Genomic DNA, 23497 nt, shown 5'->3' on the forward strand with positions numbered 1-23497 from the left:
AACGATAAAACAAACTCAGGAGACTCACAGATAATTCTGTCCCGTCCCCAGAAAGAACCTCCGCTTACCCCCGACGGAAAAGCAGCACAGCCCCCTCCCAAGAAAGGCGAGTTTGGGGAGCCCCTGCAGGCCAGAAGCTCTCTCTCCAAATTTGCAAACCAGGGACCCTCGCCTGCCTCTCTTCCGGCAGTGAAGGGAGGGAACCATCAACGACGCGTCCTGCAGCCGCCCTGGGCCCTGTGAACTGAGATTTCTGGGGTGCTGCCTCCTCCCCAGTGCTCCCAGTCCATGCCCAGCCAGCCGTTCAGAGGACCAAGGGGCAGGCTGCGTCTTCAGGTGGGAGACGGGCAGACTCTGAGGGCTGGGGACAGTTCTGGCCACCAGGATGCAGCAGTGTGTCCCACCAAGGACACCTCCTGCCCTGCACCCCCAGCCTGCCTCAGTGACTCTCCCTAAAAGCCCCTCGGCCTTCTTCGACGAGGGCAGACGCAGAGGGCACAGGTCTGCGGGGTGCGGGCCGGCTGACGGTGCCTCGCTGCTCAGTTTCTCCCTGGTCCTGCCGTCACCCAGGGCCCGTCCGTCACCCAGGGCCAGCACAAAGCCCAGTGCAGGGCCCTCCTCTTCCTTCAATTCAGGGAGAAACACGGCAAAACTGAAAACTACCGAGAAACTAGCCAGGCTGCAGTGACTTGGATCTAAACGGATTTATTTTGCGTATTTTTTTCTTTTTCTCAGTTTCGTAGCAAATGAAAAAACTCAACGAAAACCAACTACACAACAAAACTTTCAACGAGTCGGCGCGCCTTCCACTCCCAGTGCTCAGGGGAGGGGTGCGGACCGGCTGGAATCCCAGTGATGGCCCCTGAGGGCCTCGGAAAACGGGCAGATCCCCCAGGCGCCTGGCCCAGCCTACAGGGCCCGGAGCACCCGCCTCCTCGCCCTCTCTCCCGGCTAGTCCAAAAAGCGATGAAGCATTAAAAGGAAGATTCCACAAACAAAACGCAACACAATTTAGATTAAAATAAAAACACTTTCTCCACCCGCCCCATGCCAGGAGGCTCTGGCCCAAGCCTCCTCTTAAAAAAAATTTTTTTTTCTGCTAGAAATACTGTGCATTAATTACTTTTTTCTTTCACTTCTCTTGAAGGTTAAAATAAGATGTATTTCCCCAGGAGTTACAGATAATGTTCTGGTGCATAGAGAGACAGCAGCTCGGGATCCGGGCCAGCCCCCACCCGGCTGAGCACAGGACCCACCCCCCTCCCCCCTCGTTGAGCATAGTAGGACAGCAGGCCTGGACACAGCACGGGTGACGTCCATGGCTTCGACCTCCAGGGAACGCCGGTAGCAGGGTCGGGGGCAAGCGGGGAGGGGGCAGGCAGGGGCCGGGCCCCTCCTGGCGAGCGACTCATGCTGCGACTCGCGACTGAGGGCGGACCCCGGCTGGGGAAGGAAGGGGCTTCCTCCAAGGTTTTCTTTTCGAATCACCAAGCATAATAAATATAAATACTTGGAAAATAAGACCGATTTTAAAACCGGCAGGGGAATTTTAAAAAGGCAAGGAAAGGGAGGCTGAGAAGAGAACGAAGGAAGGCGGGGGCAGGCAGGGGCCACCCGGGAAGGGACGGCAGCGCGGTCCCTCTAGGTTGGCAGGGCGAAGGTGGGAACGGAGAACCACGTTCAACGTATGTACAAGTGGACGCTTGGAAAGAAGTTAGACCTGGCTCAAGTTTCCTTAGAAATCACCGTTCTCCGCGCAACCTCAGGACGGCGACCCGGGCCGACGCGCGCGAACGGGGGCCGGGAGCGAAGGGGCCTCCAGCCCCGCGCCCGCAGACTTGGCAGCGGGGCCAGCACGGCCGGGCCGGGCCTGGCGTCCACGTCCTGTACCGCAGAGTCCGAGCCGAGGCCCCGGGAGGCCTGCGCGAACTTGTCCCCGGCGACGGCGGCGCTGGCTCGGGGTCCGGCGCCTACAGGAAGAAGTCGGGCGCGCCCTTGGCCCCGCCGGGACCGGCCTGCGGCGGCGAAGGCTCCCGCGGGAAACCGGCCCCGCCCGCGCCCCCGGGGCCGCCCCGGCCCGCCAGCTTCTCGTATTTCTCCTTGTACAGGTCCCGCTCTTTGGCCAGGCGCCCCACCTCCAGCTTCAGCTGCTCCACCTGGCTCTGGAGTTGGCACTTCTCGCTCTCCAGAATGTGCCGCTGCTGCACCCGCTTGAAGCGGCAGGACTGCGCGTAGCCGCGGTTCTTGAGCGTGCGCCGCTTCTGCTTGAGCCGGATGACCTCCTCCTTACTGAAGCCGCGGAGCTGCCGGTTCAGCTCGCGCACCGACATGGACACCAGCTGGTCGTCGGAGAAGCGCTCCTCCAGACGCACGTGGTGGCCCGCGCCACCGCCGTGTCCCGCGCCGCCATGGTGGTGATGGTGGTGGTGGTGGTGGGCGGTATGGTGGTGGTGGGCGGCGTGGTGCGCGCCGTGGTGGTGGCCGGCGCCCATGTCGTCCGCGCCGCCGCCGCCCGCGAAGCCCGGGCCGCGGAAAGCCTCGTAGGCCGCGGCGGCCGCCGGGTGGTGCGCGCCGTGGTGCGCGCCGTGGTGGCCGCTGCCGATGAGCGCCTCCACCGCGTCCTCGGGCGTCAGGTTGAGCGCCTCGGGGTTGAGGTGATGCTGGTAGCCGCTCATCCAGTACAGATCCTCCAGCGCCGGCTTCCCCGAGGTGCCCCCGACGGCGCCGGGGCCCCCGCTCGGCGGCCTGGGGGCGCCCCCGGCCTGAGACGCGCCGCCGCCGCCCCCCGCGCCGCCGCCGCCGCCGGTGCCCGGACTGGGCGCGCAGAAGCTGGGCGAGGAGGGTACGGAGGAGCAGGGCGTGCTGAGCGGCGTCGACGACAGCGAGCCGGGCGGCAGGCGGTGGCAGAAGCGCTCGGCCTCGGGCGGCTCCTTCTTCACCTCGAACTTCATCAGGTCGAAGTCGTTGACGTACTCGATGGCCAGCGGGCTGCTGGGCAGCTCGGCGCCCATCGCCAGCTCCGCGGCCATCGCCTGGGGCCCGCGCCCGGCCGCGCCCCGACGGGCGGCGTGGGAGTGGGGGGGGAGCTGCGGGCCTCTCCCCCCCCTGCTCCCGGCGGGCGACGGTCCCGGCGGGGGCGGGGGGGCGGCGGCGCCGAGGGGCGCAGGGAAAAGTTTCACGTGGTCAACTCCGGGGCGGCGCGCTAGGGGCACCGCTGGCCAGGTGTCTCGGGCGACCCCGGGCCCGCGTCGCCGCCTCCTCCCCGCGGCCGCGGCCTCGGGCCGCTCCAGGCCAGCTCCCGCGCCCCACCCGCGCCGCCGGCCGGCCCCGCCTCCCACGGCTAAACGCGAAGCCGCGCGCGCGCCTTTATAGAGTTGGGTGCCTGGGCCCGCCTCCCCGGGAGGGGCGCGCGCCCCCGGGCCAATCGGAGCCTCAGCCCCGCCGCCCTCATTTGCTTATCCCCATGGCAACTAGAGCCCAGCTGTCAATCTCCTGCGGGAAACAGCTGTGGGAAGGGGTGGGGACGGGCCCCCGGCGAGAGGAGAGGGCAGGGCCCTCTGGTGGCCATCACGGGGCACTGCACGGGCAGAGGGCGCGCCGCCTCAGGGGGCAACTGCGGTCTCCAGGGGCCTCAGCTCCCAGACCCGGCGGCCGGAGAGTCCGGGGAAGCAGATGGGGACCGCGCCCGGGGACCCCCTCGGGGCCTCGTCCGCCTCGGGCCACGCGGCGGGACGCCCCCTGGGACCCCTGGGTTTGCGGCCGGGCCTGGGGGCCGGGGACAGCTCCGCTAGCGGCGGCGGCGGCAGCGGGACCTCCCGGCCTCCGGACACGGGTGACACCGCGCGGCCCGGCAGAGCGCGGCGCGCTGAGCGGGTTATTTTTAGCCCGCGGCTCAAGCGCGTTCAGGAATTTGGTCAACAAAGTTGCCGGCACCTCCGGGCGCCGGGACGCACGGGGCGGGCGGAGGGGGACACACGCGTGGGGGGCGGCGCGAAGGGCCGGGGACGGAGGGCCGGCGTGTGGGGGGCCGCGGAGAGCGCAGGACTGTGGGGGTCGCGGGACGACGCGGGTGGGTGCGAGCGGCGGGGCGGGGCCCACGGGCTGGCGGCCCCTCAGGGCGTTAGGAATCCTGGCCCAAGCCGCCCGCCGCCGCCCAGTTTCGCCCCCGGCAGGGCTGGAGGCGCCTTGCTGGGCCTGGAGTGGGACGGGGGTAACTGAGACGGGAAGGCGGGGATTTCCACCTGGCGGCCATGCACCTGCTGGGAAGAGATGGCTCCGGTTCACGGGGTAAAGGAGGTGCCGATGGGCGGTGGGCCTGTGACCCCAGGTCCCCGACACCAGCGAGCGGGGTGATGGGAGGGGTGTGCCAGGAGTTACAAGGCCGGTGACCCGAAGTGGGCCTATTGTTTTTTCTTGAATTCTCTCCATTGCTGTTCTATGACTTCAACAATTTTTTAAAAGGTCTAAAATGTAACCACCTGTGTAGAGAAAAAAAGCCTGGAAGGAGTTGCGCAGAGGCCACAGGGAGGCCTGGTCACGGCGCCACAGATTTAGTGCCAGGCCCTCACCTCCTTCCCTCTACAAAGATCTATTGTTTTATAACAAGAAGACGGTCATGCGGTGAGGACTGAACATCTGCTTCCTAAGGTGTCTCGGGGTGTCCCGGGCCCTTGCCTGGACCCTCCCACTCCTCTGGGCAGAGCTGGGACTGCTGATTTGGGAAGACCAGGCCTTCCTCCCTGCAGGGCAGGGCCAAGGACAGCATGAGGACCCACCTGCAGGGACCCTTCTCCCCCGATCCTGTCCGGGGGGCGGGGGGCTCTGAGCTCCCCACCCTTCTGCAGATGAAGAAATGAAGTGGGCATGCAGCAGAGCCAAGTCCCCACACTGGGAACCTGGACTTGAGACCACATGAGTGGTCAGCCAGCCAGGGGTGTGGGGTTTCCTTTATGGCACCCCATGTTGAGAGGGAGGCCCGGGAAGGGAGGATGCCACCGCGCAGTGGAGCTGGTGGTAGTCGAGGTTGTCTGCACCTGCAGCCCCACGAGAGGCCTTGGGGCTAGAGGGCCCTTCCATGGCCCCTCCAAGGGTTTAGCAGCATTTCTGGGCACCACACCCTGGCGGCCCTAGGGCATGCTGGAAAGGGGATTGAGGAGGAAAGAGAGAGTGTTTGCATTGGGCCGTGTCCCCACTGTCCACCCCCCCTCCACGTCGCACTGTGGCTCCTGCCAGGCCAAGTAGACCAGGGGAGGGTGTTTGGTCACCAGCCCAGGAGGACTCTGGCACACCCGTGGGAAAGCAGGAGGCGCCTGACCCCAGGCTGTTGCAGTGGGAACCTTCCCAGGGGCGGCAGCTCTGACCTCAGGCTGAGGGACGCTGACCCCACAGCCATGCTTGGACTCAGTGGCACCCCCATCCCGCCACCACCCACAGGAAGCCTAAGTGCCTCATCTTGCTCTGAGAGGTGGGAGAGGGTGGTGGAGGCTGGAGTGGCCTCCAAGATCGACCCTAACCCATCCACCCCAAGCCTGCCAAGCACTCCTTGAGGCTTGGTGCTGTCACCACCAAGCCAGGATGGCTCCCTAGAATTCGCCCGTGCACGGCTGTTCCCTGGGCTCCCAGAAGCGCTCTCCCTTCCCGCCAGCCTCCCAACCCAAGGGCTTCTCACACCCTCCAAACTTTCAGCAGTTGGTCCTCACAGCATTCCGCAGGGGCAGTCTGTGTGGCTGGGTAACTCAACGCACCCAACAGGCTTCTCTTGAGCACCTAGCGTACGTCAGCCAGCCTGCCTAGGGGGCACATCCCATCAGGGAGGTGGCCAGGGTCCCTTACTGAGAAGCCCCCTGGAGCTTGATGGCACAAGTATTATTTCATCCCTGGGCTCTGTAACGGGGAGATGTGTCCTGGGAATAGGGGCACAGCTTGCCTCTGGTCCTGACAGCTGGGAGGACTTGGGGGTTGGGGTGACAGGACAGCTGATGGATGATGCCATTGGGCAGGGTCTTCACACCCAGGCCTGGCAGATGGTGACAGCTGTTGGCCAAAACAGCTGCTTGTGACACCTCCACAGGGCTGCTCCCCACAGCTGGTTTGGCTTCCTCACAGCATGGCTGCTGGTTCCCAGTGTGTGCATCCAAGAGAGGAAGGTGGAGGGATGCACGTGCCTCAGAAGCCGCTGCACCGTGCTGGTGGTCCTCGTGTGTAGAGGTCGGCCACCCCCTTGGGCAGGGGTACGGACACTGCCTGTGTAGGTCATGTGAGGAAGGGGCCTGTGGACTGAGATGGACTGTTGCAGTGTTTTTGGAAAATACAGTCTGCTGAGTGGGCCTCAGAGAACAGAAAATCAGCCATAAAAATAATAAGTAAAATGAGGCCGGACACAGTGGCTCATGCCTGTAATCCCAGCACTTTGGGAGGCCGAGGTGGGCAGATCACAAGGTCAGGATTTCGAGACCAGCCTGGCCAACCTGGCAAAAGCCCGTCTCTACTTAAAAAATGCAAAAATTAGCCGGACGTGGTGGTGCACGCCTATGGTCCCACCTACTTGGGAGACTGAGGCAGGAGAATCACTTGAACCCGAGAGGCGGAGGTTGCAGTGAGCCGAGATCACGCCACTGCACTTCAGCCTGGGCAACAGCGAGATTCTGTCTCAAATAATAATAATAATAATGAGTAAAATGATAGTGGATTTGCCTTCTATTGCTGTCTCACAAATTACCAGACATTTAGTAACTTAACACACATTTACGTTCTTGTGGCTTCTGTGAGCCAAGCGCCCAGGCAGGGCTTAGCAGGAGCCCCCGTCCAGGGTACAGTCTAGGAGGTGGCCGGGCTACAGTTTCAACGTGGGATGAGGAGGGCTCTGCCACCAGGCATCGTCAGGCTGTTGGCAGAATTATTTCCTCAAATCTGTAGAACTGAGGACTGGCTTCTTGCTGGCTGGAGGCTGGAGGCCACCCTGAGCTCCTCACCAGGTGCGGCCCCAGCCCAGGCCCTGACGCCTCGGGCCAGCAGGGAGAGGCTCTCAGCGGGGCGTAAGGTGCCGTGATCACAGCTGCGGCATCCGGCCACCCTCCAGGAGTCTGTTGGAGGAAAGGGATCACCCAGGGGTGGGAACACTGGGCGGGGGGTGGGGGGCATCACGAGGCCACCTCAGGGCCTGTCCCCCACACACGTTTGTGAGAAGGTGGAAGGTTGGCTAGGTGGGGAGTTCTGGGTTGGTGGGGTTGGGGGGGCCTCATGGACACCTGAGCAGAAGGAGGGGCAAGCCCTTCAGGCCGGGGAGCAGGGAGCCCAGAGCCACTGCCAGGGAGGGGCCTGGAAGAGCCCAGGGTGGTTGGTTCAAGATCAGAGCCCATGGGGGCTGGTGTAGGGCCCAGGAAGTCATCGTGGGCCCCCAGAGGGCTCTGGGTGGAGGGAAACCTGGTACGAGGAGGGACAGGGAGGTTGGGGTGCTCACCACCCGAACCCCACAGCCCCCTCTGCTGTCCACCATGGGACCCCACGCAGTCTGCTGTCTGCTGGGGCCCTGAGCTCATGCATTTTACTGCAGGGAGGGGCCTGAGGGGACCGTCCTGGCACAGCTCCTCCACCCCTGCCAGAGCACAGCTGCACGGGAGGGCTGAGCTGCCCCTGCCAGGCCACGCGTGGGGCCTGGAGTGTCATTTTGGGGGCATGTATTTAGGTGGGAGAACCCCACACCCTCAGTGCCCGAGTTTGCTGTGCGGAGTTGATCACAGGAGACAGAAACTTCTCTGTCCCGCAGACAGAGGCTGTGCGTCTTCTGGGCTAGGGGGCTGCTGGGGCTGCCTCCACCCCGACCCTGCTCCTGCTGCCCGGGCGCCCCTCCTCCACGCAGGGGCTCATTTGCATTTAAAAACAAAACAACCAAAAAACAAGCCCAGGGCCTCCTGAGAGTCCCTCCTCAGCCTGTCGCTGCTCTGCCCCTTCCTTGTGCCCCTACTCAAGCACGGATGGTGCGCCTGCTGTATGCCGGGCGCCAGTCAGGGCACTCGCTCAGCCACCGCACGCCCAAGCTCCCTGCCCTCCCGTGCTGCTGGGCGCTAAGTGTGGCGGGGTCAATGCCCTCAGCCCAGAGGCAGGACGGGCACAGGCCTAGCCCAGGAAGGTGCAGGCGCTCCCAGCGGACCCCCAGACACTCTCCCTTCGGTCACCTCCCAGCCCCCAGGGGCATCCAGGCCAGCATCCGACTGCCCAGCCAGCACCCCTCCAGGCACACAGGGCACAGAGCCACACTCTGAAGTCACTGCTGCACCCCTGCTCGCCCATCCACCTCCCGCAGTGGCCCTGGACTCTGCCACGGCTCCCACCTCTGCGGCCATCACATCTCCCTCAGAAGAGACAACAGCCCTAAGACTCGTCCCGCTTGGCGCTGGGGGGGCGCATCACCTGCCTGGGACCCGGCCGTGCCCCGCCAGGGCTCTGAGGACCCCCCAGGGTGCCGTGTGCTTCCGCTTCAGGGTTTCCATCCGGCTGCCCCAGCACACGCTACCCTGCTGCACGCATGGGCCTGGGTGCAGCGTTATGCCCCCCTCTCCTCCTGTTCCGACCATCCCAGCAGGGGACATTCCGCCAGGCTGTCCTCAGCTGGGGCCATGGTCAATACAGGGGCAGGGACTCTCCTAGTCCCGGCCTCCCGGGTCCCTTGGTCAGGTGCCCTGGCAGTCACTGGTCTGCTGCCAGCTGCCCCTTGGCATGAGGGGCCTCGTGTGACCAAATGGTCGCACTCCATGCAGGGGAAACGCAAGGACTTGAGACCAGGCAGAGCCCAGGCTGCACAAGGTCCCCAGATGGGGGATTGGGACACCATGGTGGCCCCCCGAAGGCAGTGGCCAGCCTTTTCTGAGCCTTCCTGCTGGCTACTCCTGGGAGGGGCTGCATTTGGGGACAGTGGACCTGGCCCTGAACTGCCGTCACACCCCCTTGCCCACGAGCAGTGCCCCAGGCCTTCGAGTGGCTGTGCCGTGTGTCAGATGGCAGCGCTCATGGTCCCAGACAGGCGCTGGGTGGACGGGGAGCCTATTCACTCCCCACCCCCCACCCCCCTTGGATGTTTCAAGTTTCAGGGGCCATGTGCCAGACGCAGGGTGTCCGAAGGCAGTGGCACCCATGGGTGGGTCCAGCTGCCCACCAGGCCTGCGGCAGACGCTTGCCGGTGGCACAAAGTGAAGTTAGAGGATCTGGCTGCCTCGTGTCCAGCCCGTGCCCACCCTCGAATCTGGGGTCCTGAACAAGGACATGAGCCCCTGTGAACACCTGGGTCTGGGTGAGCTGAGCCAGTGCTGGAGGGGACAGAAGCCAGCTGGGCACATCCTACCCACAGCTCTGGCTTCCAGAATCCACCATGCCACCCAATCCGGCCGGGATCCCAGCAGGGCCAAGGCCACAGGCTGGGTCCCAGAGGCCCAGGGTAGAGGTCACAGCGATAACCACTGTGGAGAGAACCAGAAACTGCCACCGTATCACCCAGCACTCGCTCTGGTGGAACCGTGGCACGAGCCTCGTGCCTCGTCCCCTCTGATGCCAACGTCAGGACACCCCACTCTAGGGTGGAGGCCATGACCTCGAGGAGCGAAGCATTCTCCCCGCCCAAGTGTGGACCAGGCCAAGGGGCCCTGTGGGGTGTGGGGTGGGCAGTGGCAATGCCACCCACCCAGAGCCCAGGCAGGCAGAGGGCACGAGGCTCGTGCATCTGACCCCAGGCTGTGCCGTGGGGCCCCTGAAGGCGTTGCTGGCCTGCCTCGCCCAGGGGCCACCCCCCATTTCTCTGGAGGTGAGGGAAGGTGGGAGCGGATGCCTAGAGGATCCTGTGCCCCTCCAGGCCTTGCCTCTCCCAATCCAGGGTCCCTGGCACAACCTCAGCCAGGCCTCCTGGCCAGGCCCCTCCAGCACGGGCACCCAGCAGGGCAGGGGAGCTGAGAGCTGGCCGAGCTGCCCCACCCGCCATGGCTCCAGCCTGTTGCACCCGGGTGCCCAGAGCGCCCCCTCGGCCTTCCCCACCCCGGATGGTGCTGCTCAGGTCCGGGGATAAGCGCCTCTGACTTCGGAACCATCGTGGGAGTTAGGAAAGGGGCTCCATCCTCCTGCCCAGAGGGGCGGTGCTTTCTGCCTGGCGGTGGCGTGGCAACAGTCAGGACAAGCCAACCAGTTACAGATAGAACCTTTATTGCTGAACATAAAACACCTGCCTGGGAGGCCTGGCCAGTGGCCTCTTCACTGGGCCGAAAACCTGGGTGGGGAGGGCTGGGGGGCTGCAGGGCCACTGTTGCCAACGGCAGTTGGGGACAGGCCTGGAGGCCAGCCCTGCCTGGCACCCTGGAGGGCGGTGGGGTGGGGACAGGGGCCCGGCTTGGGGGAGGAAGACCAGGCCCTGGGCACACGCTGGTCATGGAAGGTTGAGGGCCAGGCAGGCAGAGCAGTGTCCCTGTGGCCCCCAGGTGAGGCTTGGTGGCAGGCGGCCCTCCTCTGGGGTAGAGTGGCAGACAGAGCCTCTTTCCTCTCCAAGGATGAGGGTCTGAGGTAGGTGCAGGCCGGTCCCTGGGGTCCTCACAGACGTGGTTTGATGTGCAGAGGCTTCCCTATGCAAAGAGGGCAAAAGTTAGGTGCCCGGAAACCCCTGGAAGAACCCCCCCAGCCTGCAAAGCTCCTGATCAGGGGCTCAGGATGGGGGGGCTCTGTCAGCCCAAGCACACACAGCAAGGTCTGCAGGGACACCCTCCTGAGTTCGAGGGAGAAGAGCACAGACAGGCCACAGGCTTCAGCTTCTGCCCCCTGCTGCCAGCAGGTCCTGGTGAGCCTCTGTGGCTGTCTAGCTGTGGTGCAGGCTCAGTCTATGAGGTCAACTGAGGCTTCTGCCTACAGTCCAAGGGTCCTCCTGGGCGGGCGGCAGTCCCAGCCACAAGGTCTGCAGGGTGAGCCATCAGTACTGGCGCACACGGCACCAGACAGCCCTGCACGTTCAGTGAGGCTGCCAGACACATGAGGCGGCCACGACGCACCTTCCGTGTGGAAAGCCGGGGTGCACACAAGCTGTGGCGGGGAGGGGCAGGAGCACAGCAGAGGCCCCAGGGTGAGGCGGGCAGAGCCTGGAGGCAGGCAGTGTGGAGGGAGCAGTTCCCCACAGCGGGGAAGCCCAGGGGCTCCTGCCCCATGAATGTTCACTCACTGGGTGCCAGCGCCTCTCCTCCCTCCCCAGATCTCCCCTCCAGACCACCCGACAGGCACCGCGGTGGCCCGCTGAACAGAGATGCCTCCGTGTAGCTGCCCACAGGACTGGCCCTGCCCAGGTGCCCCTCTTCAGGGCCAATGAGCCCACTCACCCGCGCACAGCTGAGTCGGGCCCAGCAGCCAGGGCCCAGGCTGCAGACTACATAGGCTCTGACCTGTCAGCCTGCCCCTGCGGTGGCCGCTCCAGCAACAGCTCCAGCTTCCCGCCCAGAGACTGTCCAGGCACCTCCACCTGCCCGAGCTCCTGGCCATGGCCAAGCAGGGGAGGTTTCTGCAGCCTTTCCCAGGCCCCCCTAAGCTGCACACAGGACCCCTCAGCGCCCTGCCCACCTCCACTGGCTCTGCAATGGGCTGCTAGGTTCCTGATCTTAAAAAAAAAAAAAAAAAAAAATAGAAGTGGCTGCCTCGGGGCCCCATCTGCTCCCCGACCCCAGAGAGGCCCACCCAGATGGAGGGAGCGGGTGCCCAGGTCTCGTGGGGCGGAGGGTCTGGCCACGGCTCTGCGCCCCTGACGTGGAGGCTGCGAACAGGAGGCGGCCCCTCCGAGGCAGGCGTTTGAGCGTGCTCAGCGGAGCTGTTGGAGAAAGCTGCAGCAAGCATCTTCCATTAACGTTACGACCGTGAAATATGACAATAAAATGATAGCCGTATGGTCGCAAATTTGCAGCCCGCCGAGCTGCGTGGGGTTTATCGTCACTCAAACGCGCGGAGAGCTGTAAAATGTTTACAGAAAGGGTCGTTTGCAGCCATAAAATCCTCTTTTCTCTCCTAAACAAGGCTGAGTGGAGCCATTTACCAAGCCCCAAATGCTCATCGGGGGAGAGGGAACATCTGTTCTCTCTAGGAGTGCGTGGTGATCTTCCAGAACAAATTAACAGAAATGGGTGCTTTCTAATTAAATCAGCCCTCAGCTGGGGCAGACTGCGCAGCGGCCACCGCTACACTCACACCTTGGCTGGCCCTGCCCCAGGGCTAGAAGGTGCACCCCTGGCACCCACGGGACTCACCCAGGCCCCACCTAGAGATTCTGACGTGGTGGTCTGAGGTGGACATTTAAAACTCCCCTGTGCCCAAGCCAGGCCATGCTGCCTACCTGAGTCCTTGATGAGGGGGGCCCTGGGGGCCCGGACCCTGGGCTGGGCTCCTGGGCTCGGTGAGGACTGCAGGGAGATGAAGGAAGGCAGCTTGCAGAGCCTGTTGGAGCGTGCCGCTGCTAAGGCAGCCTCCTGGAGAGATGGTGCCTCGTGGTCCAAGGAAGTGGGAGGGGATGAGGAGGAGGAAGCCTTCGAGGATGAGGGAGAGGCTGACCCCCCTGGGGAGTGGGGAGGTGCAGCCAGGGCAGCCGCAGTGAGGGCAGGGGAGCTGGGCGTCTGCCTGGTGGGGCGCTGGGCTGCCGAAGGCTTCCTGCAGGGAAGGAAGGGGCAGACGTGTGAGGTGGGGTGACGGGTGGGGATCCCAGCGACAGGCTGCCCATGCTCTCAGCTCCTTCCTGCTCCCGTGGCCCTCCGTGGTCTCGGGGCAGAGCTGCAGGCACAGGTCAGGCCTGGCCCTTGACGGCAAGGACAGGCTGGGTGCGGGGAAGGCCCCAGCTCCACACCGAGCCTGCCCCTCACGTCCAGGGCCTTGGCTTCCTGGTCTCCATGGGGCTCCCACACCCACATGGCAGGTGGGCTGGATGAGGGAGCCCCCAGACTCCTCCCGGGGCTGGGCTTCCCACCCTCTCCCAGTGAGCAGGTCTCTGTGAAGCCCCACCTTCCTCCATCGGCCAGGGATGCCCTTGGCTCTGTCCAGACTTGGAAGTGGGGTAGGGGCATCTCTGGAGGTCATGTGATCCCCAGCCTTGAACTGGGATTTCTTTCTGGGTCTGAGGCCCGAAGAGCTGAGTTGGCGGGGGCTCAACCAGAGGGCCCTGGGCATCCCCCCAGACAGGGAGGGGCCACCCAGGCTCACATGCACAGTGCCCACTGCCCCATCACCTGGGCCCATGGCTGGCCGAGGCCCTGCTCCTGGCAGCTGCGTCGCTGGGCCCTGGGGCGGGGGACGTGGCTGCCCGCCGACTGTGGCGTTTCTGGGTGCGGTGGAGCAGCTGGCACTGGGCGCCACGGGGACACGCCCCCCTGCGGGCAAAGTCGGGGCACAGCAGCGTGTGTTTCTTCTTGCACTGCAGAGAGAAGGGGTGCAGGTGGGTGGGCCGGCTGGAGGCTGTGGCACTGCATGGGGAGGGCAAGGAGGGCCAGGCCAGGCCCCCCGAGTACCCACGGGGCCCCATAGGCTCTGTCCAAGTCTTGGGGTCAAAGGCTTCCTCTTGGAAGGCTGAGGCCACCAGTCCAGAGAGGTTCCACCTGGGCCCTCACCCACCCATAAGAGGCCCTCAGCAACTGCAGGCCCTGGGCACAGACTGAGAGCAGGGCGGGGCTGGGCCAGCCTGGGGACTCCCAGAGCCTGCGGCCAGGCCACGGCTCAGGGCTCTGCCCACCCGCTGCCTCTGCCAGACCCCAGCCTGCCCATCCTGGCAGCACAGAGGGAGCCTGGGAAGGTGGGTGTGGCTAGAGACCTGGGGGTCTTAGGCTGGGCCGGGAGAGAGTGGGGCAGGTCAGCCAAGGCCAGGCTGCTCTGGGTCAGGGCTGGGCTGGGCACGCGATCCCTAGCACCTGTCACAGTGCTAATTATACCCGCGGGGCAGGGGGTGTGCCAGCCAGCAGGTGCTCTGGGCAGCAACATGGCCCCAGCTCTCCTACCAGGCCCACAGGGAAACATAAAGAGGCTGCCCAAGGCCCCAGCAGCCCAGCCCGCCCTTCCTCTGCCCACCCCTACTGGGCTCTGCTCTGCAGCCCAGCTGCCTGCCTGCCTCATGCCCAAGGCCTTTCAGGGAGGGTATGCCCTCTCCCTCACCCTGCAGAGCCTACTACATGGGGCACCCAAACTGCTCTTCATGGGACTAGGCGACAGGCTTCCCCAATGCGAACTGTGACAAGCTCCCACCAAGAGTGGAGCTCAAACCTGTTGCGGCACTGGAGTGGCCGCAGTGCTTCCAGCTCGTGGGGTGCCACAGCCTTGAACCCACGTCCTCCCAGCCACACAGTCCCTTGCCAGGCACCTGACCTAAGAATCTGGGATCCCAGGTACTGTTCCTGTACCTGGGGCTGGCCGTGAGCACCTGCTCAGAACCGGGCCCTGCACTGTACCCCATACCCTCCCTGGATCCTGTGGTGTGGCCCCCGCCATACCCCCAGGTGGAAGCCAGGCTCAGGCTAGTGCTCATACCCTCACCCACTCACTTATTCATTCCTGCGACACGGAGTCTAAGTCCCTCTACACAGGGCCTGGCAGTGCTGTGGGGGCCGGAGACCCAGGGCCTCCTCAGGGGCCTGCAGCTGGAGAGATGCCTGGTCCTGCAGCAGAGCAGGCTTCAGGGGCCCGGGGCGGGGGGGGGGGGGGGGGCCAGGCCTCCTGGGGGGCGGGGGCAGTGGCTGTGCCTGACAAGGAAAGTCCTGCCACCAGCACAGGCATCCCACGCAGCACTGGGACGGGCGTGAGGGCGTGCGGGTCCATGGTTCACAAAGCGGCAGGACTGCAGGCATCGCCAAGGCTGCGGGTGCATTTTATCAGATGCACCCACAGCCCCAACAACGGCTGGTGGGCAACACTGGACGCAGAGTGCCCGGCTGAGATGGCTAGAGGGCACCTGCCACACAGCCAGTGTGAGCTGAGGTGTGGGTGTTGGTGTAAACCATGTGCCAGGGCTCAGACTTAGTAGGAGCAAAATAATGTAAAATACACATTTCTTTTTCCTTGATGACATGTTGAAATTTTTGATAGGATGGGTTAAATAAAACATATGATTCCATCTGCTTTGGTGTATTCTTTTTTAACCTTTTAAAGGTGGCTACTAGAAAAGCTGAAATTCACATATGACTCACACATGTTTGCACTGGACAGCGCCGATCAGAACCCTCCTGCAGAACACAACCAAATACCTAGGATCAAAAAGAACTTTCCGAGGCCCAGCACAGTGGCTCACACCTGTAATTCCAGCACTTTGGGAGCCAAGGCAGGTGGATTACTTGAGGTCAGGAATTCGAGAGCAGCCTGGCCAACATGGTGAAACTGTCTCTCCTAAACCATCTCTACTAAAAACACAAAAATTAGCTGGGTGTGGTGGCAGGCACCTGTAGTCCAAGCTACTCGGGAGGCTGAGGCAGGAGAATCGCTTGAACCTGGGTGGTGGAGGTTGCAGTGAGCCAAGACTGTACCACTGCACTCCACCCTGGGCAACAGAGTGAGACCCGGTCTCAAAAAAAAAAAAAAAAAAAGAACTTTTTGAAATTACCCAGGAGCGATGAAGAAAGTAAAATGATGGAAGAAAATATACAAGGAAACACACTGGACATGAAATGATGAAATGAATCTTAAATTACAAAGGCCTGAGACCTTCATCTCATGTTCACTAATGAAAAACCCAAACCAGCCAAACAAAACCCCCAGAAAACTCTCCAAAGATCTGGAAATGTATCACCATCTGTGGAACAGTGAAAGCAGGGCTTAAAGGAAAATGCACAGCCTTAAATGCTTATATCACAACAGAAGACCTAGCTTAAAAGTTAGGGGGAAAACAGCAAATGAACTCAAAGCAGAGGGAAAGAAAAACAAAATAGGAATTAAAACCAAAAGTTGGTTGTTTAAAACAGTAATCAATTTATCCAATAGGGTTAATCAGGAAATAAAGAGAAGGAAGATGTAAACAATGTTGGGAACACCAAGCATGTAACTAAAGATGCTGCAGATGATGAAAGACACTGCACGCTGTGATAAGAAACAGCATGCCAGTACGTCTGAAAACACCAGTGAATTAACAAATTCTAGAAAAACTGACAAGAAAAATAAATCCAAGTATTTCTATAACCATGAAGAAACTGGAATCAGTAGTTAAGAAGTAAAGCTCCAACCCAAAGGGTTTTTACTTGTAGCTCTTTTTTTTTCCTTTTTTTTTTTTTTTTTTTTGAGAGAGAGTCTCGCTCTGTTGCCCAGGCTGGAGTGCAGTGGCGCAATCTCGGCTCACTGCAACCTCTGCCTCCTGGGTTCACGCCATTCTCCTGCCTCAGCCTCCCGAGTAGCTGGGACTACAGGTGCCTGCCACCACACCTGGCTACTTTTTTGTATTTTTAGTAGAGACAGGGTTTCACCTTGTTAGCCAGGATGGTCTTGATCTCCTGACCTCATGATCCACCCACCTGGGCCTCCCAAAGCGCTGGGATTACAGGTGTGAGCCACCACGCCTGGCCTTTACTTGTAGTTCTACCAAATACTCCAGATGTATAATTCCAGTCTTCCATGAACAAGCCCACTGTATAGAAAAACACAGAACACTGCTCAGCTTATGGAGCCAGAATAATCTTGAAACCAAATCTGACCAGGACTATATGAGAAAAAAACATTTAGGCCAATATCACTCATGAAAAGAATGCAAAAGTCCTACACAAATTATAAACAAGAGTCTTGCCATGTGTAAAACCACTAATATATCAAGGACCGAGTTGGATTTATCTCAGGAATGCAAGGTTGGTTTAATATTAGAAAATCAATGAACAAAAATTAGCACATTAATAGGTTAAAAGAGAAGACTTACATGATCACCTCACAGATATGAAAGAAGTATTTAATAAAATTCAACAGTTTTTTAAAAAGAAACATTTAGCAAATTAGTGATTGAAGGTAACTTCCTTAGCCTGATATACAGGGTTTCTTAAAAGATAACTCCCAGAAAGCATCACATGTCAAGGGGGAAGGTTGGAGGCTCACTATCATCACCAGTCAATATTGTATTGGGGTCCTATCCAGTGCAGGAAGACAAGAAAAAGAAAACTTGTTTGGACTCAAAAGAAGAAGAAGAAAAAAGTCATTACTTGCAAATGACATAATTGTTTACACAGAAAAATGCAAGATAATCTACAAACTAATCAGTAATATAGTTCAGCAAAGTTGCTGGAGAGAAAATCCATATAAAATTATATTTCTATACACCAATGAACAGTGAGAAAATAAAAATTTTAAATACACTATAGTAATAAAAGTGCTAGGAATAAATCTAACAAAACCTAATCAAGGGCTGGGCACAGTGGCTCACGCCTGTAATCCCAACACTTTGGGAGGCCGAGGTGGGTGGATCACCTTAAGTTGGTAGTTCGAGATCAGCCTGAGCAAAATGGAGAAACCCTGTCTCTACTAAAAATACAAAATTAGCCAGGCATAGTGGCGCATGCCTGTAATCCCAGCTACTCAGGAGATTGAGGCAGGAGAATTACTTGAACCTGGGAGGTAGAGGCTGCAGTGAGCCGAGATTGCACCATTGTAGTCCAGCCTGGGCAACAACAGTGAAACTTTGTCTTAAAAAAAAAAAAAGAATAAAGAACTTTATTAATAAGCACATTAAAGGTACAAGGCCAGGGTAGGAGGGTAGGAGGATTGCTTGAGGCCAGGAGTTTGAAATCAGCCTGGGCAACAGAGCAAGACCCTCTTTCTACAAAAGATTAAAAAACAAAAATTAGCCAGGTGTCATGGCATGTGCCTGTAATCCCTTCTACTTGAGAGGCTGAGGCAGGAGGATTACTTGAGCCCAGAAGTTGGAGGCTGTAGTGACTTATCATCACAACACTGCACTCCAGCCTGGGTGACACAGTGACACCCTGTCTCTTAAAAAAAAAAAAAAAGACATTAAAAGGGAGGGTCTAACTGAAGAAATACAGATGCCATCCCCACAGGCTGGCGGCTCATTGCTCTGGGGACAGATGCCCATTTCCACCAAACCAAGCTACAGATTCAAGACAATCCCAATCAAAATTCCAACTTTTTTTTAACCTGACAAGAAGAATCTAAAACATATTTCTGGGAGAATAATGGTCAAGAATAGCTGAAATTGGTTCTAAAAAAGAACAAGGTGAAAGAACTTGCTTTATTATTATGAAGCTCAAATAATTCAGAGTATGGTTTGGCTCAGGGACAAACTGACCAATGAACAGAGAGCCAGAAGCAGAGCCCGCATCCGCGCGGACCGGCCACAGGAGGGAGGGCCGCACCGCACACCCGCTGGAGACAATGGGCTTTTCGAGGCCAGGCGCCGTGGCAAAATGAAACTGGACCCCACCACACACACCGCACAAGAAAATCACCTCCAGCTGGATGAAAGTCTCAATGTGAAAGGTAAAGACAACACAGTATTTAGAGGCAACTGAGCACAATCTGGTGTAGAGAAGAATTTCTTATTCAAGACACTAAGGGTGCAAAATGTAAAGAAAACTATAAAACTACGTCCGTTAAAATCAAGAACTTCTGATTTTCAACACGTCACAAAGAAATGCAAAGATAAACCACAAACGGAGAAGACATGTGACTAACAGATTAAAGTCCAGGACATTATATATATTTTAATGTTTATGTTTATAAATTCCCTCTGAGTCAGTAAGAATCAAACAACCCAAAAGAAAAACACCCTCACCCTCACCAAAAATATTCCAGGTACTTTCCAGAAGAGAAGGCACAAAGGCCTCAGAAACATGGGAAAAGGTCTTCCACCTCAGTTTACATCAGAGAAATGCCAATTTAAAATATCAGACAGCTTTTAATCCTTCAAATGGTCAAAAAGTAAAAAAAGGTTCAACACGGCCTTCACAGAAAGCACAGAGGCCCATCCGAGCTGCCGAGCGTGACAGGCCAGGCAGCCTGGGTGGGCTCATGTTTCCAGCTAAGCCAATGTCCACACTGCCTGGCCACGAACTGAGGCACTGCTTCCCACAGGGGGCCCTCTGGGGCCTGGACTGGGGTCCGCAACCGGAGAACTGTCTTCAGATAACTAATTGGTCATCTGCCTTTTCTACCAGCACCAAGACAGTGGAGAGCCTCGGGTGAATCTCCCAGGCACCAGGTCACCTCTTCCCCAAGCCAGCCTGGCCCTGGGTGCATGGTCCATAGGGAGACTCTTCCAGCCTGTGCTTGCGGAGCTGACATGAGGGGTGCAGGGACTGGGCCAGGCTCCATGGCGCCCTCTTCCTTGGCCAAGAGCAGGCTGATTTGCCCAGCTGGCTTGACCACAGCAGCTCCCTCACCACCCGTGCTGGTTCAGCCCAGGGCCTGAGGGGCCCCTGACCGACCACAACATCCAGCTCTGCTTCATTCTCTCCTGGGGGTGAGGCCCTAACCCCACAGCCAGCAGCACCTCTGATGGCTGCAATGCACCCTTTGTCCCCAGCAGAGTTGCCAGCTTCCTTCCCACTGTCCAAAATCAAAGCTGCCCCCTCTACTACCACCAGCCACCTTGGAGGATGTGTTCCAGACACTTCTATCCACCCTCTCCGTCTTTCTCACTCTCCCCTGCACTCCAAAATCAGTGACTTCATGGAATGTAGTATCTTGGAACAGAAAACAGCATCAGGGAAAACAGGAAATCCAAATAAGGTCTGGAGTTGAGTTGACGGTTACGCCGCACCAAAGTGGATGTCTTAGTTCTGACAGCGAGATGATACATGAGCTATAAAGACATACCTGAGATCAGGCGATGTATAAAGAAAAGAGGTTTAACTGGCTCACAGTTCACAGGCTGTACAGGAAGCATGGCAGCATCTGCTTCTGGGCAGGCCTCAGGAAGCTTCCAATCGTGGCAGAAGGCGAAGTGGGAGCGAGGCACTTCACACGGCCGAGCAGGAAGACGAGAGACAACAGGGGAGATGCTACAGACTTTTAACTGACCAGATGCCATGAGAACCCTATCACAAGAACAGTACGCGGGGCATGGTGCTAAGCCATTAGAAACCGGCAGGGATGGCCGGGTGTGGTGGCTCATGCCTCCCAGCACTTTGGGAGGCTGAGGCGGGTGGATTGTCTGAGGTCAGGAGTTCAAGACCAGTCTGGACAACATGGAGAAACGTTGTCTCTACTAAAAATACAAAATTAGCCAGGTGTGGTGGTGCATGCCTGTAATCCTAGCTACTCAGGAGACTGAGGCAGGAGAATTGCTTAAACCCGAGAGGTGGGGGGTTGCGGTGAGCTGAGATAGTGCCATTGCACTCCAGCCTGGGCAACAAGAGTGAAACTCTGTCTCAAAAAACAAATCAAACAAACAAAAAAATTAGCCAGGCGTGGTGGTGCACGCCTGTAATCCCAGCTGCTAGGGAGGCTGAGGCAGGAGAATCGCTTGAACCTGGGAGGCAGAGGTTGCGGTGAGCCAAGATAGCGCCATTGCACTCCAGCCTGGGCAACAAGACCGAAACTCTGTCTAAAAAAAAAAAGAGACAAGGCAAGTCCTTTCTACCTATGAGCCCATAAAATCAAAACAAGTTAGTGACTTCCAAGACACAATGGAGGCATAGGTATTGGGTAAATCCTCCCATTTCAAAAGGGAGAAATCAGCCAAAAGAAAGGGGCTACAGGCCTTATGCAAGTTCAGAATACGGCAGGGCGGTCATTAAATCTTAAAGCTCCAAAATCATCTCCTTTGACTCTACGTTTCACATCCAGGCACAAGGATGCAAGGGGAGGACTCCCAAGGCCTCAGCCAGCTCCGCCACCATGGCTCTGCAGGGTTCAGCCCCCACAGCTGCTTTCAAGGGCCAGCACTGAGTGCCTGCAGCTTTTCCACGTGCATGGTGCAAGCTGTCAGTGGATCTACCATTCCAGGGTCTGGAGGACAATGGCCCTCTTCTCACAGCTCCACTAAACAGTGTCCCAGTGGAGACTCTGTGTGGGGGCTCCAATGCCACATTCCCCCTAGCAGAAGTTCTCTATGAGGGCTCGACCCCTACAGCAGTCCTCTGCCTGGACGTACAAGCTTTTCCATGTATCCTCCGAAATCAGGCAGAGGCTCCCGAACCTCAACTCTTGCATTCTGAGTACCTGCAGGCTTACCACCACGTGGAAGCTTCCAAGGCTTACTATGGTTTGCACCCCCTGAAGCAGTGGCCAGAGCTGTACCTTGGCCCCTTTGGGCCACAGCTGGAGCTGGAATGGCTGGACACAGGGAGCCAGATCCCGGGGCTGTGCAGGGCAGTGGGGCCCCGGGCCGGGTCCAGGAAACCATTCAGTTCTCCTAGGCCTCATGCCAGTGATGGGAGGGTCTGACATGAAGTTCTCTGAAATGCCTTTGAGGCTTTCTCCCCATTGTCTTGGCTATTAGCACTTGCCTTCCTTTTAGTCACACAAATTTCTATAGCCTGCTTGAATTCCTCCCCTGAAAATGGGCTTTTCTTTTCTACTACATGGCCAGGCTGTAAATTTTCCAAACTCTATTTCCCTTTTAAATATAAGTTCCAGCTTGAGGTCATTTCTTTGCTCACACATATGAGCACAGAATGTCAGAAGCAGCCAGGCTACACCTTGAACGCTTTGCTGCTTAGAAACTTCCACTAGATTGGTTGTGCATGGTGGCTCATGCCTGTAATCCCAGCACTTTGGGAGGCCAAAACGGGCAGATCACCTGAGGTCAGGGGTTCAAGACCAGCTTGGTCAACATGGTGAAACTATGTTTCTACTAAAACCCCATCTCTACTAAAATACAAAAATTTCCTTCCTTCCTTCCTCCCTCCCTCCCTCGCTTCCTTCCTTCCTTCCTTTTCTTTCTTTTTTGAGACCATCTCCCTCTGTTGCCCAGGCTGCAGTGTAGCCGAGTGCCTGGGATTGCAGGCACATGCCGCCACGCCTGGCTGGTTTTTGTATTTGTGGTGGAGATGGGGTTTCGCCATGTTGGCCAGGCTGGTCTCCAACTCCTGACCTCAAGTGATCTGCCCGCCTCGGCCTCCCGAAGTGCTGGGATTACAGACGGAGTCTCGCTCACTCAATGCTCAATGTTGCCCAGGCTGGAATGTAGTGGCGTGATCTCGGCTTGCTGCAACCTCCACCTCCCAGCCGCCTGCCCTGGCCTCCCAAAGTGCTAAGATTACAGCCTCTGTCCGGCTGCCACCCTGTCTAGGAAGTGAGGAGTGTCTCTGCCTGGCTGCCCATCGTCTGGGATGTGAGGAGCGCCTCTGCCTGGCCGCCACCCCATCTGGGAAGTGAGGAGCGCCTCTGCCTGGCCGCCACCCCGTCTGGGATGTGAGGAGCGCCTCTGCCTGGCCGCCACCCCATCTGGGAAGTGAGGAGCGCCTCTGCCCGGCCGCCACCCCGTCTGGGAAGTGAGGAGCGCCTCTGCCCAGCCGCTGTGCAGCCTTCCAAGTGTGAAGTGACAGCCTTTCTGCAGGTGTACCCAACAGCTCCGAAGAGACAGTGATCATCAAGAATGGGCCATGATGACGGTGGCGGTTTTGTCGAAAAGAAAAGGGGGAAATGTGGGGAAAAGAAAGAGAGATCAGATTGTTACTGTGTCTGTGTAGAAAGTAGTAGACATAGGAGACTCCATTTTGTTCTGTACTAAGAAAAATTCTTCTGCCTTGGGATGCTGTTAATCTATAATCTTACCCCCAACCCCGTGCTCTCTGAAACATGTGCTGTGTCAACTCAGGGTTAAATGGATTAAGGGCTGTAGAAGATGTGCTTTCTTAAACAGATGCTTGAAGGCAAAAAAATAAAAATAAATAAATAAAAATAAATAAAAATTAGCTGGGCGTGGTGGTACATGCCTGTAACCCCAGCTACTTGGGAGGCTGAGGCAGGAAAATTGCTTGAACCCGGGAGGCAGAGGTTGCAGGGAGCTGAGATCGCGCCACTGCACTCCAGCCTGGAGCAAGACTCCATCTCAAAACAACAAACAAAACAAAACCCACGAAATTTCCACCAGATAGCCTAAATCATCATTTTCCAGTTCAAAGTTCCACAGATCCCCATGGCAGGAATACAGTGCAGCCAACCTCTTTGCTAGCACATAACAAAAGTAACCTTTGTTCCAGTTCCCAGTAAGTTCCTCATCTCCATCTGAGACCTCCTCAGCCTGGACTTCACTGTCCGTATCACTCTGAGCATTTGTCACAACAATTTAACAAGTCTCTAGAAAGTTCAAAACTCTCCTCATCTTCCTGTCTTCTTCTGAGCCCTCCACACTCTTCCAACCTCTGTGGGTTACCCAGTTCCAAAGCTGTTTCCACATTTTCAGGTATCTATGTAGCAATGCCTCACTCCTCAGTACCAATTTTCTACATTAGTCCATTCTCGCATTGCTGTAAATAAATACCTCAGACTGGGTAATTTCTTTCTTTATTGAGACAGTGTCTTACTCTGCTGCCCAGGCTGGAGTGCAGTAGCACAATCTCAGCTCCCTGCAACCTCCACCTCC

General features: G+C 58.3%; 2 protein-coding genes across 2 annotated transcripts in view; both read right to left on the bottom strand.

Moving 5' to 3' along the window:
• Positions 1-689: 689 nt before the first annotated feature.
• Positions 690-3342, bottom strand: MAFA (MAF bZIP transcription factor A). The gene has a single exon (XM_032758515.2). The coding sequence runs from the start codon at positions 3027-3029 to the stop codon at positions 1971-1973; it is 1059 nt and encodes a 352-aa protein (XP_032614406.1). The 5' UTR covers positions 3030-3342; the 3' UTR covers positions 690-1970.
• Positions 3343-10168: 6826 nt separating this feature from the next.
• The window catches only part of ZC3H3 (zinc finger CCCH-type containing 3), a 102217-nt gene continuing 88888 nt past the window's right edge, over positions 10169-23497 (bottom strand). The window contains exons 10-12 of the mRNA XM_032760618.2: positions 13224-13408; positions 12341-12651; positions 10169-10598 (exon numbers count right to left, since the gene is read on the bottom strand). Coding sequence (XP_032616509.1) covers positions 10567-10598; positions 12341-12651; positions 13224-13408 — 528 coding nt within the window. The 3' untranslated portion in view covers positions 10169-10566. The remainder of the gene's footprint in view (positions 10599-12340; positions 12652-13223; positions 13409-23497) is intronic.

Source organism: Hylobates moloch, unplaced genomic scaffold (genome assembly GCF_009828535.3).
Source record: "Hylobates moloch isolate HMO894 unplaced genomic scaffold, HMol_V3 SCAFFOLD_9, whole genome shotgun sequence".
Taxonomy (NCBI): Eukaryota; Metazoa; Chordata; class Mammalia; order Primates; family Hylobatidae; genus Hylobates; species Hylobates moloch.

Coding starts and splice junctions, on each gene's coding strand:
- MAFA (XM_032758515.2), bottom strand. CDS start 3,029: ATGGCCGCGGAGCTGGCGATGGGCGCCGAGCTGCCCAGCAGCCCGCTG.